Below are 17,343 nucleotides of genomic sequence, written 5' to 3' on the forward strand. Positions count from 1 at the left end.
ACCTTACTTTTTTATGAATACCTTTCTCTCTCAGGCGGAGGAGTTCCGCACGGCGATACAGATGCTTCTGGAGTGGTTGTCTGAGGCCGAGCAGACGCTTCGTTTCCGTGGCGTCCTCCCCGAAGAGGCGGAGACTCTGCAGGCGCTGCTGCACACACATCGGGACTTCATGGGCACGGTGGAGGAGAAGAGGGCGGATGTGAACAAGGCAGCTGGCATGGGAGAGGGCATCCTGACCCTCTGTCACCCTGACTCCATCACCACCATCAAACACTGGATCACCATCATCAGGGCGCGCTTCGAGGAGGTGAGGAAGGGCGGTCAGGGGCAGGGGTTTAGTTTTTTAAGCATTTTTGTTCTCTAGATTTCTTTATGTATTAATTAGACTTACAACAATTTTCGAGGCTTGAGAAGTCTTTAATATTTTTTTAGGAGACAGTTATTTTCTAAATGTATCCCTTTTAAGCATTTGTTTGCATTGTAATAATGTCAAAACTGTATTTCTTTATAAAGTTTTAACCCAAATATATATCGTAAACTTCTTAGATATTGCTGGTATTTTAACCAAACGAACGATTATTTTTAATTTGTTAATTTGTCATCTAACACAAGCGGTTACCTTTACCTCATGTGTCCACCAAACTACATTGGAAATACACAGCTTGTTTAAGTGATACTGATTTATACAGTATTTTTACAAGTTTTATTCCTAAATTCCTTTTGTGTTGAAGTGGAGGAGACCTCTGCAGATAATTTTGCTCCTGAATAAATGACATTGACAAATGACCATGTTCCCACGCTACTATCAAATTATTTTGTTTGATTGAGAGACCCCTAGTGGCAGAAAATGACTGTGTGTTTAAATATTGTTTTAAAGGTTGTCATTTGAGCGTTCCGGTTTAAGATCTAGAAGACCCTTAAAGTGTTTTGCTCCTCTCAACCTTTATTTAGAAGTGATATAATGATAAAAGATGTTTCTTATATTAATCAGCTCAATTTGCTCTACAGGTGCTGACGTGGGCCAAACAGCACGAGCAGCGCCTGGAGACGGCTCTGACCGAGGTGCTCAACAACGCCAACCTGCTGGAGGAGCTGTTGTCATGGCTACAGTTTGCTGAGACCACATTGGTCCAGAAAGACACCGAAGCGCTTCCTCAGGACATCTCACAGCTAAAAACACTCATCACAGAACACCAGGTGGGCTGACCCGACTCATCTGATCTTTGTGGGAAACCAAACATTAAACCTGCCTGTGCTTCTACGCTCCAATAACAGTTGTGTGGTCCAGCTTTGCTTACTAATTTCTGGTGTTCTCAGATGTTTATGGAGGAGATGACGAGGAAGCAGCCAGATGTCGACAAAGTGACAAAGACCTACAAAAGAAAACCAGCCGAGGCTCCCAGCAGCCTGGCAGAGAGGAGAGGAGCTCGTAAGTCACCTGTGTTTACCTTCAGATGCACAAATATTATCTTCTCCACTTTTTGACCACAGTATGAGTATTACTGAGAGTTTACCAGAAGGAGGATGTGTTAACCCTGCAGGCAAAAACCAGCAGCCGCAGCAGGCGGCCATGCAGGTCTCTGGAGGAAACCCCCGCCTCAACCAGCTCTGTGCCCGCTGGCAGCAAGTATGGCTGCTGGCTCTGGACCGCCAGCGCAAACTTAACGATGGACTGGACAGACTGGAGGAGGTACATTTACTGTCAACATCATCTAATTGAGCCTAAATTTAGATATATACCAATCTAACCAAGGTTAAATCCCCATATTGACATTATTTCTGTCACTATGACATGCAATGTGTAACAGCGCTGACTCCATTATCCATTTTCAGCTCAAAGAGTTTGCCAACTTCGACTTCGATGTGTGGAGGAAGAAGTACATGCGCTGGATGAACCATAAGAAGTCCCGAGTCATGGACTTCTTCAGACGCATCGACAAGGACCAGGATGGAAAGATCACGCGCCAGGAGTTCATTGATGGCATTCTGGCCTCAAGTATGTCATGGCAAACAATGATGAGGTGGATGTCTTGTTTTGACAGTAATAAAGACATGGACTGATATATGAATTCCTGATGTCTGTCTGCAGAGTTCCCCACCAGCAGGCTGGAGATGACCGCAGTGGCAGACATCTTTGACAGGGACGGAGACGGCTACATCGACTACTACGAGTTTGTGGCTGCTCTGCACCCAAACAAGGACGCCTACAGACCCACCACTGATGCTGATAAGATAGAGGATGAGGTAAGGGAAATGTAAAGAATATACCACATGGAAGATTAGCCCAATACTGTATGAAGACACGTGTGTGTATAGTGCACATAATGTAGTCGTACAGTGAACTACCCTCCACATGAGAACCTGGACAGCCCAGTCTGATGTAGGCTTAGAAGCATTCATTCAGGGAGTCAAATTGATTTTAATTAAGCGTTACCATCCGATGAGTTTTTAAGACCATTAAGATCTGAGAATGGGTCCCTGCTGTTTATTAAATCTGTTCCTTAAACTTATTTTTCATTTCATTGTTTCATTGTTTGACTTCTCATTTGATCTACCTGTTCTGGTTTTATTTTATTTTGTAAAGCACTAAATGAATTAAGCTCAAAGTTATGAAGTTATTATTCACTGACACATTGTTTGTGTTGCTGTGCAGGTGACTCGGCAGGTTGCACAGTGTAAATGTGCCAAGAGGTTCCAGGTGGAGCAGATAGGAGAGAACAAATACCGGGTAAGTTCAGCTCTTGATCTGGATCAATTTTAAATGATTTCGAAAATAGGTTACAAACTGTGTATGTAAACTTACGGTACTATAAGAGAGGAATTGCTTAGATTAGCAGACAAATACAACATTTCAAGTTAAGTGAGTGTGATTGATACTTTGGTTCACCGTTCATGAGGTGCATTTTAAACACTTACATCTAGAGCTAGATTTATTTTGTTCTTTATCAATACCACTCAAATACTGTTACTATTTGCATAGTGTTCCTTTATGTGTAATTAGATTAATGTTAAATTGCTAACTTTTACTTTGTAACCACAGTTTAATCCAGGTTTGAATAAGGTTTTGTCATTTTATCCTTCATTACCTGTCTTCACTTGTCTAGCAGGCACCAAATAACTTCACAGCACGTCTCTTGTGTGTCCATCTCACATCATGATCTCATGGTGTATTAATAGTATCATAACATATATCGTTACATGTCATGATAGTAATGATATAACATGTTAATAACATCTCACAGCCGCCAGGATTGTCCCCTGAGCCTTCATCACCATAACACTAACAAAACCATGTAAATGTGACTGCATCGACACTCTGCTGGGTAACTCACTGCCTTCAGGTCATTTCCCAACAAAAACCAAGGAAATCTTAATCCCTGATCTAGCTAAAACCTGTTACAGCAAATAAACCAGATGTGGATGTCATTCAAATTCTGGAATTCAATCCATATTCATGTATTTGTTTATGTTTCTATACTTATGTACCTTTATACGTATTTTCCTTTTTTTCTTATTTTTGACAAATAATGACAAAGACCACAAATGGAACAAAAATGATCATGCCGGTGACTTGGGATTTAATCTGTCAAATAATTGAACTACCTCCTTTTAAAAACCCAATGTGGCAGACACATGTTTCAGCCTACATAAATGCAAAGATGTTAACACCTTGTTTGCCCAAATAACAAATGAGGGTTCAGGTCTTGGTTTTAATTTGTGGAATATTAAGTTGTCTAAAAACTTCAGGAGGTACAATATAGTGGTTCCCCCAGCAGTCTGCGTTATTTATACAGCACTTTACGGCGGTCATAAACTCAGTTTTAACAGTTTCAGCAGCACTCTCTGGATGTGCTGCAGTGTGTTCACTCTATCATTATCCTCTGGGTGATGATGTCCAGCGTCTGACTGCAGACACTGGGGACACTAACACCACACCAAGCGGCTTTTGTCACATTGGTTGTCTGTCTTGTCTCTGCTCATGTTTGTGTCTAGCTTCACTTTTCTTCACCATTCTTGCCTTCATCTTACCGTCGTTAGCTGGCAGTTTTAAAAAATAAAATGGGGCTTTTCCCTATCTTCTTTTGTTTTTTCTGTAAAGTTGTGAAAGTAACTCTCTTCCAGATATAAAAACCTAAAATAACTAAAAACATTGTTGTTATTTGAATTCTGTATTATGATAGATAGACTCGGAGGATGAAACCCTCTTTATTAGTCACATACATGCACACAGCAGAGCACACACAGTGAAATTGGTCCTCTGCATTTAACCCATCCTAGTGCTAGGAGCAGTGGGCAGCTATTGTGCAGCGCCCGGGGAGCAATGGGGAGGGGGGATTGGAGGTGTCCGGTGCCTTGCTCAAGGGCACCACAGCAGGGCCTATGAGGTGAACCGGGACCTCTCCAAGTAGCAGTCCACTTTCCATATTTTTTCAAGTCTGTTTGGGGACTTGAACCGGCGACCCTACGATTCCCAGTCAAAGCCCCTACTGACTGAGCCACTGCTGTGCAACTATAGAATAAAAAAAAGGTCTTTGCACGTGTCAGCACTTAAATGCTCATGAGTGTGCATAGATTCTGATTTTATAAATCCCAACCGTGTCAGAGGATTTAAAAAAATATATATCTTCTTAAGAATGATTGGTGAAAAAGGCCTCTTATTAAGACACTCTAACATCTACAGTCATTCAGATCCACTGCATCTTTCTGCTTACACAACTAATTCTAAGCTCAAATAACATAAATAATTTAATGTAACCAGTATTTAAAAGATAATAAATGATATCCATTCCTACATTACAAGCCTCAGTTATGAGTACATGTTGTTTCACTCCTGCTCTGTTTCTTTCTCCTTGTGTTCCTGTGCTGCGTGTCTTCTGGATTTATGTAGTTCTTCCTCGGAAACCAGGTAAAGTGATGCTGCCGCTGCCGTGAATGTATGAAATCTGCTTCCTGTAATCCCCACCAATGGAGTGCTGTCCTCAACACATGCTTACAAAAAAGTCTATCCTCAAAATAAAAAATGATTTGAAAAAAAGGAAAGAGGAGCGCTCCATTGTGGCTTTGCAACGTGTAAGCAGGTTTCATCATCCGCTTGTGTTCCCGCTGGGATTTGTTTGGTGTTGAGTGTGACAAATTGCACAATGAGAAGCAGGCGACAGGGACAAGCTGCACTGGTGATTAGTGGTTAGGTGATACGTAGTGTGCTGTGGACTGGAGCTGGGAAGCAAATCAAGCTTCTGGGAGAGAGATGCAGAAACTTCCTTCTGCATCGCCTCGGAGTTCTGCTTTGCTCAGCAGTTTAAATAAAACATAAAGACTGAATATCAATCCATTTGTAGTTGGTACTTTAAATTATCTTTCTTATATCTGGGTGGCTTGGTGAAACAATCATTAGATTGACTCTTTAGTTCTGTCAGTGCATGTTTTTGAGTCATTGCATGAAGTAGAATGAATTGTTCAGATCTGGTAAATGGGCTGCTGTGATTTAATGAAACAATCAATATATCAAATGTTACGTCACTCACTGACTTTGTCTCCTCCTTTTTCTGATTCCTCACTCTCTTTTCCTTCCTTTCTACTCGCCCTATTTCTACTCTTCATTTATCTCTTTCCCTCTTTTCCTCTGATTTCTCTCCGTCCCTCCCCCCTTAATTTGTTGTCTCCTCAGTTTGGGGACTCTCAGCAGCTGCGTCTGGTGAGGATCCTGCGCAGCACGGTGATGGTGAGAGTCGGAGGAGGTTGGATGGCTCTGGATGAGTTCCTGGTCAAAAATGATCCGTGCAGAGGTGAGTGATGTTTACCATGTCTCCCACACTGACACACACACACACACACACACACACACACACACACACACACACACACACACACACACACACACACACACACACACACTCTATCACACACACACACACACACACACATCCTTGAGTCATGTCTATCAAAGGCAGAAGCAGAGATTCCCCCTCATACATACATACGCACACACACACACACACACACACACACACACACACACACACACACACACAGAGCCCGACTGATAAGGATTATTTGTGTCAGATAATAATTATATATTTTTAAGATAAACAGTTATGAAATATTTTTCCTATATTTTGGTTAATTTATGGATTTAAGATATTTTACATTTTTACTGTAATTTTTAAACATACCCTTTAATTCCTCCATGGAAATTAGTTTTGTCCTTAACATATGTAGGATTTTAGAATCTATAAAAGTAATATATAACTTATTTTTTGAGAGCTGGTCTTAATGAGACCTGCACTAAAAGGGAGATAGACAATATGAGAAAAATAATGTGTTTATAGAACATCAAAGTATTTAAACATGTTTTAGTATAATCCCGAAATACAAGGATGAACCTGAGAACAGCATATGTCACCTTTTAAGTAGTGCGTGATTCTCGCAAACATTTTAGATGATTTAAAAAACAAGAACCTGAGAATGAGTAGAATAGGGCCGTTTGAAATCCTATAAGGCTCCATGGGTCTAGAAATGCATAAGCCAGATAATCGTTCCCAATGTTAAATCCTGATTGGTCGGGCTCTAACACTCTCACAAATACTATCACACTCTCACAAAACCAACACCAGTTGACGGTGCCTCCTGCACTGAGCTCTTGACAGGAGTAAGAGACAACATGCAGATGAGTGCAGTGAGCTCAATGGAACACTGCATATGTCAAGTGGTCTGTCAGCAGGTGATGCAGTGAACCGCTGCCCCCCCTCACTCCTCTCTCCAGCGTCTCCTACAGTGTCCTCTACATCTGGTGTTTCCCTCTTCATCTCTTATCCCTCAAAATCTCTGAGCCCACCCTCTAGTTAATCACCTTACCTGATCACGTTATATTTCTGTATCTATCCTGTCTTATTGATTCATTCTCTTTAAAATAAAACAGTAGTATTGCATGGTGCATGGTCCTCAGTTCTCTACTTCTTCCTCCCTTCCCACCCTCCCTCCCTTTTTCTCTTTCTCCAGTGCAACACCCTGGACTTAAGATCCTCCGCTCCGATTCCAGTAGCTCCATCTCATCTCGTATAGGTTGGACTTCTCTCTCTCGTACGCTTCCACTCTCTCCTAACAGCCTGTCTCTGCTTTTCTCTCTCCCCTGGACTCTCTCTTCTTCCTCTATGTTCTTCTTCTGCTCTCTTCCTCTTCTCTGGTTTCTTGGTTTGGCCTTGTTGCTGTGCCTTGCTGACTGTGATCACCTGACTAACGTTATGTCTCCCCACTGTTCCGCTCTTCCTCCCCCCTTCCTCCTGGTTGTTGCCCCTCATGCAAGCTCTGATATCCTGACCTGTTGTTTGAAACTCTTTTCAGGGGTCACTGACACTCGTCCGGACCCCGTTGGTTGGCTGTATGTGTGTGTGTTACAGTCTGTATGAGGAGTGACTTTTGACAGTCTCAACTCCAAAAGGTGTGTGTGTGTGTGTGTGTGTGTGTGTGTGTGTGTGTGTGTGTGTGTGTGTGTGTGTGTGTGTGTGTGTGTGTGTGTGTGTGTGTGTGTGTGTGTGTGTGTGTGTGTGTGTGTGTGTGTGTGTGTGTGTGTGTGTGTGTGTGTGTGTTTCTAAGAAGTGATATCTTTGTGTGAGACTTTTCTTCATTCCTCCATGAGCATGCTGTTCTTTCACACTGTCTCTTGTGTCTCTTAGTGACAGTCACTCCTGGCTATTTCTGCTGCCGAGGTATCTACACTTCCTCTCTCTCTGCTCCTCTGTCACTCCATCTCTCTCACTCTCCATCCGTCCGTCCGTCCAGCTGTTTGTCTCCATCTTTAACCTCGGCTGTCCTCTGTGTGTCTTTATATTCCTACTGAATGTGTGTGTGTGTTTCTAACTGTGGTCTGGGTGTGTGTGTTAAGGCATTGATGTCTTGTCTTTGTGCCACATGACGCATCATGCTTTCCTCACTCACAACAAAGCAGGAGCTGGCCAACCCCTGGTCTTTGTTTTTTTTAATCTATTTTCTTAAGTACTTTTTTTTTTTCTAAATATACTTAAAATTAAGAAAATGTTGAGCAATAAAAGAAGCATGGATGGAGATGCCTATCAGAAAATAAGACATAATGTATGTAGCAACCACTACTCTTTATGTAATAACTTAATGATGTACTGGTAATAGAAGTCAGTTTAGTTTAACTTACCGGTAATGTGAGACTAATTCACAACTCAATATGTTTAAATTGATAAATATATTTTTTATTATTTTTTATTATGGGACAAAGCCTCTTCAAAGAGATACGTATGATTTATTATACATCTTAAGAGCAATTCTCTGGGACATAAATGCAACTTAAAAATAGTGATAGCTAGCCCAGCTTATAACGTCATAACCAGCCAATGATATAATAACTTATTACATGATGTGTTATTGGTCTGTTATTACTATGTCAACTTAATATCATTAAGAATGACAGATACATTTCAGTCCGCTACAACGCTAAAACGTATGAAAAAATTGATATATTGCTACAATGAACAGTGCTTAGATGTCTTCTTTCTAAAAAAAAAAGTCAAATCCGTACACATGCTCCACAGACTCAGTGTAAGACCTGGGCGTGGCCAGCCTGGGTTTCTAATAGCGCTGGCTTCCAACGTGGCTCCTTTGAATGTGAAGGCTGGTTGGTGGGAGACACAATTACAGGGTGCACCTGGCTGGGTGGCGTTGAGGGGGGACCTAATTGCAGGGTGCACCCGTTTAATTGAGCAGCCTGGCTGTTCGGTTGCTAGGGACGATGGCTGCGAGGCTAGGAGTTGCACTGCTGCTACGGCTAGCTGCAGCCTTCTATCTCTTACTCGTCTTTTTTTGGACTCTTCACACTACTTTTCACTCTTATTTGTTTTTTTCTGTACCATCCTTCCCCTCTCTCTCTCTCTCTCTCTCTCTCTCTCTCTCTCTCTCTCTCTCTCTCTCTCTCTCTCTCTCTCTCTCTCTCTCTCTCTCTCTCTCTCTCTCTCTCTCTCTCGCGCTCTCTCTCTCTCTCTCTCTTTCTCTCTTGTGGCTGGCTTCTCCAGGCTTGTTGTTGTCTGTTGGGGCTGCTGCACTAGTTTCTGTACAAGAATGCTGCTGAGTGTGATATTTAAAAAAAAAGGGGGAAACCCTGAATCTCTGGGCAATCTCCCGCTAAGCATAAACCAGGCATGACCTCCACATGTACTCATACACACTCTGTGACACAGACGCTTCTCCGCAGCAAGAAGGGAAAATAAATTCAATTGGGAGACGTTATTGAACAACGAGAGAAGAGGGGCTTTGCTTTTTGCTCCCACCAAACCTTAGATGTTTTCAAGTAAATACGCAATGAAAGTATGTGGGCATTTCACTAAACTGGAGACACTTGTCATTGCTACAAGGAAGGGTTTAACATTTGGGAAAAAATGCTTTTAGAGAGTCAACGTCATGCAGACTAGCTTCTTGTCCACCACCTTTTTTGGCTCAATCTGTGATCACCTTCTATAGCTTTCTGTCCTGCTGTTATTCAATATACATCTGCGGAAAAAATGAAGAGGCCACTCCAATTTTTTCTTAAATCTTTATCTGTACATGTATGGCAGCCATTCCAGTGTCTGTTGAATTCCAACACAGAGAAAAAATGCCAGTAGTTTATAGAATACAAAAAAAACAAAAAAACATTTCACTCTAAAGACGTACCTATAAAAAATAAAACAAGAGAAACTGATTATGCTGAAGTGGTCTCTTCATTTTTTCAGCAGCTGTATATTTGAACTTGCCCAACACCCCCATAGAGTTATTTGTCAATGCCTTTGAAGTACCGGGGCTGTCTGTTAAAGGATGCTCAATAACACAAAATATATTTAATGAACAACATTAGATTAGTTTTAAAGGATAAATTGCTTATCCAACATACGAATCAGGTCACACCACTTACTGTAGATTTCGACTGATTTTCAACAGGGTTTGTGTCACTGCGATGTAATGCAGTATTACCGGCAACTGGGGCTCACTGCTGGCAAAAGTTTACCGTATGTCAGAAATCGTGCGTTATTGAACTGCCCTGTTGCAGGCGGGTCGAAGGTGCGCAACACAAACCAGTGCAAAATTGGCACAAATCTGGAAGAAAACAGATGAGCAGATTTTCCCAAATGTGGAACTCTTTAAATCAGTACTGTATTAGCAGTTTTTTATTTGTATCTTATTGAGAAGAACCATTCCCATATTTAAGAAAATATTTTCCATGCTGGTAAAAGAAAGCACTGGAGTCTAGCGGTGAATGTGTCTGCAGCGATGACATTGTGTCTCCAAAACGTGTCCACTTTCGTTGCGTATGAATTTAATTCATTGACTTCTTTTTTATTTCACAAACCAAACACAGTGACTCCCCTCTCACCTTAAATGTCCCAACCAAACTGCACTTATTGTACGATTCCTTAACCCCTGACCCCTACCCCTCACGTGCACTCTCAAATGACACATGCACGGACTCTGAAGTCTGCAACCAAGGAAGCACTGACTCTCTCCCTCACTATGCTCGCTGCCTCTGCCGCCCCCTGCTGGAGGAGAACTGTGAGCCGACACTAACAAACAAACTCATTTATTCTTTCCTCTGTGTCTCTGCAGCGCGGGGTCGTACCAACCTGGAGTTGAGGGAGAAGTTCATCCTCCCTGAAGGAGCGTCTCAGGGTCTGGCCGCCTTCCGATCCCGAGGGCGGCGCTCCAAGCCGGGCTCCCGCAACGCATCACCCACCCGCTCCTCTTCCTCTGCCTCCCATAGCGGGGCCTCGCTCCCCTCTGCTCCCTCCACCCCCGCCACACCGACAGCCTCCGCATCATCCAGGGTAAGAGATCACATCAGTCGGATTAATCTCCACTGCATTCAAGAGAAAACAGGAATAAAAGTAATGCATAAGGCATAGCAGTTTTATACAATACAACCAACAGTTAATAAGAATACAAATAAATGAACTCATTTTGAAATCTGTCTCCACTTTGGATTTTAAAAATCTACCATGTACATTGTGTTCACACTGAGATAAAACACAAAAGACAGCATCGCCAGGGCAAAAATCCACAGAGCAATTTGTATCATAGGAAATTATTTCTCTCTCTTTTTAATTAAAACAACTGAGATGTTGCATAGCAGACAGCTACATAGTACATATATATCCCATTAAATTAAGAGTTGAGGTACTGCATCTGTCAAGCTTAAAAAGTACAGTACTATAACATCACACATCTGCAGCCTCCTCTGTCCTGAGCTCATTGTTACCCAGAATGCAATGAAAGTGTAGTCAGTGTGTAGTGTTGTTGCCTTTTAATCTTAGTGACATTCCTAATTTTTCAGCTCGTTTATTCGTAGGATTCCAGTGTGTGTGTATGTGTGTGTGAGAGACAGACTGAATGGCTTTGTATGTGTGTGTGTGTGTGTGTGTTTATGGGTTTATGTTACATTGTTCATCCTGTTGGTGGTGTTGTTGTTGTCACCACATCCTTAACTGTGATTTATTTTTTGTTCTTGTTTCTTTTTGTTGTCATTCATCTTTTTGCCCTTTCCTGCTAACCTGCCTTCAAAAACGTCCCTCCTACATTGTTGGGTTCTCGGTTTAAAAAAAAAAAAAAAAATCACGTTTGCACAAAAACACACTGCCCTGCACTTCCTCGCTTTCCAAATGCTCATTCCCTTCCCTCCATAACTTCTTTCCTTCCTTTGTTTGCTCTTCTCTTTTGCTGCTTTGCTCTCCTCCTCCACCCTTCCTTCCTTCCTTCCATCATCCTTCCTTGCTCCCTTTCCTTCCTTCCTTCCTTCCTTCAGTCCTCCCATACTCACTCCCGTGACTATGCCAAGCCCTGGCTGACACACAGTAAAACTTCAACGCCATCCAAGTGCCAGTGCTGCCCCGACCTCGCTCACAGCCCCACCACTCCTGGGCACGAGGTAACACACTCACGCCACCCACCCAGCCGCCCACCCCCCTGCTCCACCCGACCCCACTCCCCTGAACGCGCTACTGCACTAACGCACACTCCCGGGTGCACACACACGTAGAAACTAAGGCTGCTTTGTGTTTGTATAAAAGATGACATCATCTTCGGAGGGTTCTGAAACTGTTCCAACCCTCCAGAGTAAACGAACAAGCTTACACCTGAAACATGACATTTTGAAGTGGCAGGGTTTTCATTTGTACAGGATTATATTTTTTTGTGTGTAGCAAGGTCATTGATCATTTTAAAAAACAACTTTAGGAACATCTTAAAAGCAGTTTAATCAAATCAACATTTATTTTTAAATCCCAATATTACAAAACCCATTTGTCTCAGTGGGCTTTACCGAGCAACAAGGTAAATGACAGTGCTAAAAGATTTAATTAAATTACAAGAAAATTAAAAAATGACGATGTAGAATGTCAAATAAAAATAAAACTACATTCAAATAAATGATCATTTTGTCTTTTCAAATTAGAATTTCTTCTGGTTTTGGGCTGAACTCTTATCACTTATTCAATGCAGAGTTGATAAATGTTTTGAAGTGAATAAAAAAAAATATCCTTGCAAACACTATTTTATAGTCGGTTCATTCTTTTCAAAAGTTGTTATAATTTCAGTGAATATATTTTTTTTTATAAAACCCTTTTTATTAGATGACAATTTGGAAGGGGTGATGGACCTTCAAGGTTCATCACTTCTCAATAAACTTGCTGTATAAAAAGCATGTTTTACTATAATAAAATAATCTTCATTGGTTTCAGCTTTAGATCCATGCTTAGCTCCTCTTAAGGAATATATTAGTAAACACCAACATTTCAAAGTGATATTTATCAATCTTAGAAATGTGCGTGGTACGTGTCTCCGTATGGTTCCCATTTGTTGTTAGATCATATGTCTGTCTGTGTATGTGATGTTCTGTTTGTTTGTTTTGGAGTATTGTGATGGTTTGAAATACTGGTGTGTAGTTCTTGTCATCTGATGTTTGCTGATGTTCTTCTGCAGGGGGGGGCGTCTGGGTCCAAATTAAAGAGACCGACGTTCCACTCGAGCCGCGGCTCGCTGAGCGGAGAGAACGGCGGAACGCCGCACTCTGGCAAACCGACACGCGCTGGTGAGACAACGCTCACATCTGTACTCTCTTTATGTTCACTGACAGCCAGTGGAAACTTTATTATTTGATTTTGATTCATAAGAAACCAAGAGTCTGCAGTCATGCTAGTGATCTATGTGGTCGTCACTAACTGCTAACAGAAGCGTTTATCAGGTATAATGTTCGACATGTAAAGCATAGCAAAGTTTTGGATAAATTAAAGCTTTTAACTGATGAAGATGCTAGATGAAAAATAGAAGATTTATCAAACTAGTAACAATTTCATGGAAATCCATCTGAAAGTTGTCCAGTCATTTCACCACAAAAGTGACCCTTAAATGGGGTTTTGTTTGTACAAAATGTGCTGTCGCTCTATGGAGATGTAGATATGGAGACTTGTGTCTGAAAACATTAAGCACATGGTTGGGTTAAATAAAAAGTCATGGGTCACTACATCCTTCAGAAGGATCCTCCTCTGGGGACCATGAATCTCTGGAGAACTCGTATGATATTTATTGAGATGTTTTAGTCTGGCGGATAAAATGACCAACATTACCACCCATCAAGCCCTGCCCTGATTTTTTTTTTAAGAAACTAATGTCCTACTTCTTGATAGGTATCAGATATATTTAGGCAATTTCTTTCTCTCCTGTTCTTGCTAGATCCGAAGCGAGGGGGCTCCACAGCCAGCGGGCCAGCGAGCCGAGCCGGCAGCCGGGCGGGCAGCAGAGCCAGCAGTCGGCGCGGCAGTGACGCCTCAGACGCATCAGAGCTTCAGGACGCTCGCTCCGTCTGCTCCGACGCCTCGGACACCCCGCGACGACCAGGGGCAAAACCATCTAAGATTCCCACCATCTCTAAAAAAGCCCCTAGCCCAAAGACCCAGGGGGCTGCAAAAAAATAATTCAGCTATAGAAAAACTGGAGTGGAAGCGAGTATCATCGGTGTACCAGCTCTTCAATCTGAAGTCCATCTAACGGGGCTCGAAGAGAGTTGGTGCACTCTGACTGACATTTTCCATGGGAGAGGAGGAGAGGGATAGGATGGGTGAATCTCCTTCTCACTCTTTCCCCGCTCTCATGAAAGGACTGAGAACATGCACAACAGGAGGAGTGATTCTGTTCTGGCAGTCCCAGGTCAGATTCTGTGGGGTCAAAAACCGACTTTTCCCCTTTAAGAAGCAACCCCATTTTGCCTTCCAGTCTCCTGCTTTGTCTTTCAAAAGTCCCCCCCCCATCGTGGAACCAAACACCAAACTGACTTGACGTGATGCTGCCTTACTTACTCACTTATGTCCCTAAAAGACGCAGAAACAGAGAAAGTCTTCAAACTGCTTTAGACCACACTGACACAAATACACACACTTTCAAAGAGAAGCAGGGTAGGGAATGGGACTCGCCACCACGGCTGTAAAAACAAAGAAAGCCCAAATGAAATTCAGGAAAAAAAAAAGAAAGAAAGAATTGTGGGTCATTATTTTGGCTTGTGGGCCAGATGCCTCAGCGATGAGTCTAAAAAGAAAATATGCAACGACTGCCATGTCGCTTCCTCTGGACTGGTTGGCAGAGAAAACGGTCTCCTCAGCAGATCTGTGTGGGGAGGCGGGAAACGCTGTCCGACACACACACAGACACACACCGGCTAACCTCAGACTCAGAGGGTGGGTGGTGGTGACGGTGCTGCTGCAGCTGAGGGCAAACACTCACACACTCACACACTCGCACCACAGCGCAGACTCCTCCCGACCGCTGGAACGTAAGATCAGCCTTGTGTGTGTGTGCGCATTTCAGCAAAGGGCGGTGTGGTTTTGTCACATGCCGGCGTAACAATCCAACAGGAATATCAACTGGCAATAGAGAGGACTACTTTTAAGGTGACACTCACTAACAGCACATTACTGACAATATAGGACATGTGTAACTCGATGTTCGACAACCAGCATGCACTAATTGTCTCTTCCTCTGCAGTCCCACCTTAATGTCTATGCTGCGTCGCCTTTAGGAACCCAGCAGCACACACACACACACACACACACACAAGGGGGTGTGTTTAATGTGTGTCTTTGTTACAGGAAATGATACAGGTCATTGACATGAGTCACTGTATGCAAACATTTTAATTTGCGAATGTCCTTTTTTTTGTTTTTCTTCTCATTGTTTCTGGTTAATTTATAATCCAGTTGTACTTTTGTTATCTAGTTTGAAAGAAAAATCTATTTATTTTTCAGTTTCATGTCATATCACCGTTTGCGGAGAGTGATTTAGTATTATGGTTAAAGAAATTGTGTTTTTTTGTACCAAGGAAGTGTCCGCTCCGCTCTGTTTGTGTGTGTACATCATTGTAACATTACATTACTCACTAGGTCGCTGATCTGGTGACAGCCTTGTTTGTTCTTTTCTCTTTTTTTGCTAATGACTACAATTCCCAGACCATGACCAAAGGGGTTTGCCCTTCATGTGTAGAGAGAACTACAAATATGAATGACAGGAGACCTGGGCAGAGCGGACCAATGAGAGTGGGTTGTTCTCCCTCATGTCCGTCCCCAGCGTTTCTTCTTCTAGGCTTTTCTTCAAATGCCCGTCACTGTCGGGTCCGAGTATTCTGTGTTATCTCAGTGTGAGAGATGAAGTTTATGAAAACTAATGAAATTACAGTAAGAAAGAAGACATCTTAAGGTGATTTTTATTTATTTATTGTCTCTCTGAGGGGAGGGGGATTCGGGGCGCAGGAGACGAGTCCTCCACCTTTTGATGCTGTGCTACTCTGTGTGATGACGAGAACATGGAGGGAGGGAGGGAGGGGGTGTTACTATAGGAGTCAATTGTGTAAAAGTAAAACAAAAAACTAAAATTATAAACAATTTTTTTGTTTCTGTTTTTGTATTAAAAAAAATATGCTTGCAGTAAAAACTGTCTCTTGTTTTGTTTGGTATTTGGACCATTTATAAATATTCTGCATTTTAAGTTTGTGAATGGGTTTGGGTTAGGCGTGTTAGAGCTAGAGTTAGCTAATCGATTACTCAATTAAATCAAGCAGTTTCACGTGAAGAATTAGTGTCAGCCACCTCACTTAATAGAGTTATCTGTCAATTGATCAAACTGTATTATTTAAATACAATATGATTCCAAAGAAAGAATACCTTTAATAACTAAACACTGAAGATCCAGACGTTCAGGGGGGGGGGGGGGGGGGGTTAGAGCTGTATCATCCAAATCAAACAGATCAGGTGATAAAATCTGGTATAAATACTGAGTTTCATGTTAAATCATTATTTTTTGGTCAACACTGTCCTGGTGCTAGCATTTGCTAATTTTTCAGACTTCTGATGACTAAAATCTCTCAGTAGTTAAAGTATAGTTTAAAGAAATAGTTAGCCTATGTGTAGTCTTTTTTAGGCATTTCAACTTGGACATTTTAAATTAAATAATTCAAGGTAAAGGGTCAAAAACTTGATGACTTGTTGGCTTTATTCATTGTCTTTTATTTCCCAGTACTTTATCAGACAATAAGCTTTTTGAATACATTAACTTTGGCTTTGAAAACGAGGTCTACTTTAATTTTGGTAAATTTAATTGACTAAATTATTGAAAACTTTTCAATTAAAATAATAAGTTTTTAATTGACAAAAACAAGTCTGAGTGTAATTTGCAGCACAAGTTGGCTTTTAAATAGTACCATTGTATGCACAGATGTAGCATTTTTGAGCAGAAGTTTTTCATATTTTTTAAATGTTTATAGTTTCTATGTATAGGTAGACGTGTATTTTTTAAGTCTTGGATTGAAAATTATTTTCCATTACTTTTCTCTAATCAGCTGTATGCATTTACATCACTGCCGACATTGCTTGGTAATAATTTATATTAATGTTTATTACTTAGTGTTTCTAGATCATACATAGGCCTACTTACTTTTACTTAATTTACCGCTCATAAGGTGTCTCGTTTTTTTAAGTAGATTAGAATGAGAAACATGGTTATCATTTTGTTTACAGCCCACAGTCACCCATGCGTGACAGCAGACCACAGACTGCAACCGGACATTTCTGGGTCATTATCCTGTAAAAGTTAACAACACATCCCACTGGATCTTCACCTAAACACAGGGGACATGGTGGTGGTTGAAATTCATTTGAATAAATTGACCTTTTTAATGTCTATTCCCCCTGCATCTCTGTCTCACACTCCCACTTTGTGTCCTTGTGAGACAGAGAGGGAGTATTTGAAAATAACTTTGTCCTGTTTATTTGGCGGTTTTACCGGAGAGGATGAGGTCTCTGCAGCTGTGTGTAC

General features: G+C 41.7%; 1 protein-coding gene across 1 annotated transcript in view; it reads left to right on the forward strand.

Moving 5' to 3' along the window:
• macf1a (microtubule actin crosslinking factor 1a) overlaps positions 1-15,957 on the forward strand; it is a 211,262-nt gene extending 195,305 nt beyond the window's left edge. The window contains 14 exon segments of the mRNA XM_063899408.1: positions 35-307; positions 1,009-1,197; positions 1,318-1,429; positions 1,542-1,690; positions 1,834-1,996; positions 2,090-2,244; positions 2,654-2,728; positions 4,889-4,906; positions 5,669-5,786; positions 7,000-7,062; positions 10,600-10,817; positions 11,792-11,914; positions 12,967-13,075; positions 13,717-15,957. Coding sequence (XP_063755478.1) covers positions 35-307; positions 1,009-1,197; positions 1,318-1,429; positions 1,542-1,690; positions 1,834-1,996; positions 2,090-2,244; positions 2,654-2,728; positions 4,889-4,906; positions 5,669-5,786; positions 7,000-7,062; positions 10,600-10,817; positions 11,792-11,914; positions 12,967-13,075; positions 13,717-13,958 — 2,007 coding nt within the window. The 3' untranslated portion in view covers positions 13,959-15,957.
• The last annotated feature ends 1,386 nt before the right edge of the window (positions 15,958-17,343 follow it).

The sequence above is a fragment of the Eleginops maclovinus genome, chromosome 13 (genome assembly GCF_036324505.1).
Source record: "Eleginops maclovinus isolate JMC-PN-2008 ecotype Puerto Natales chromosome 13, JC_Emac_rtc_rv5, whole genome shotgun sequence".
Lineage (NCBI taxonomy): Eukaryota > Metazoa > Chordata > Actinopteri > Perciformes > Eleginopidae > Eleginops > Eleginops maclovinus.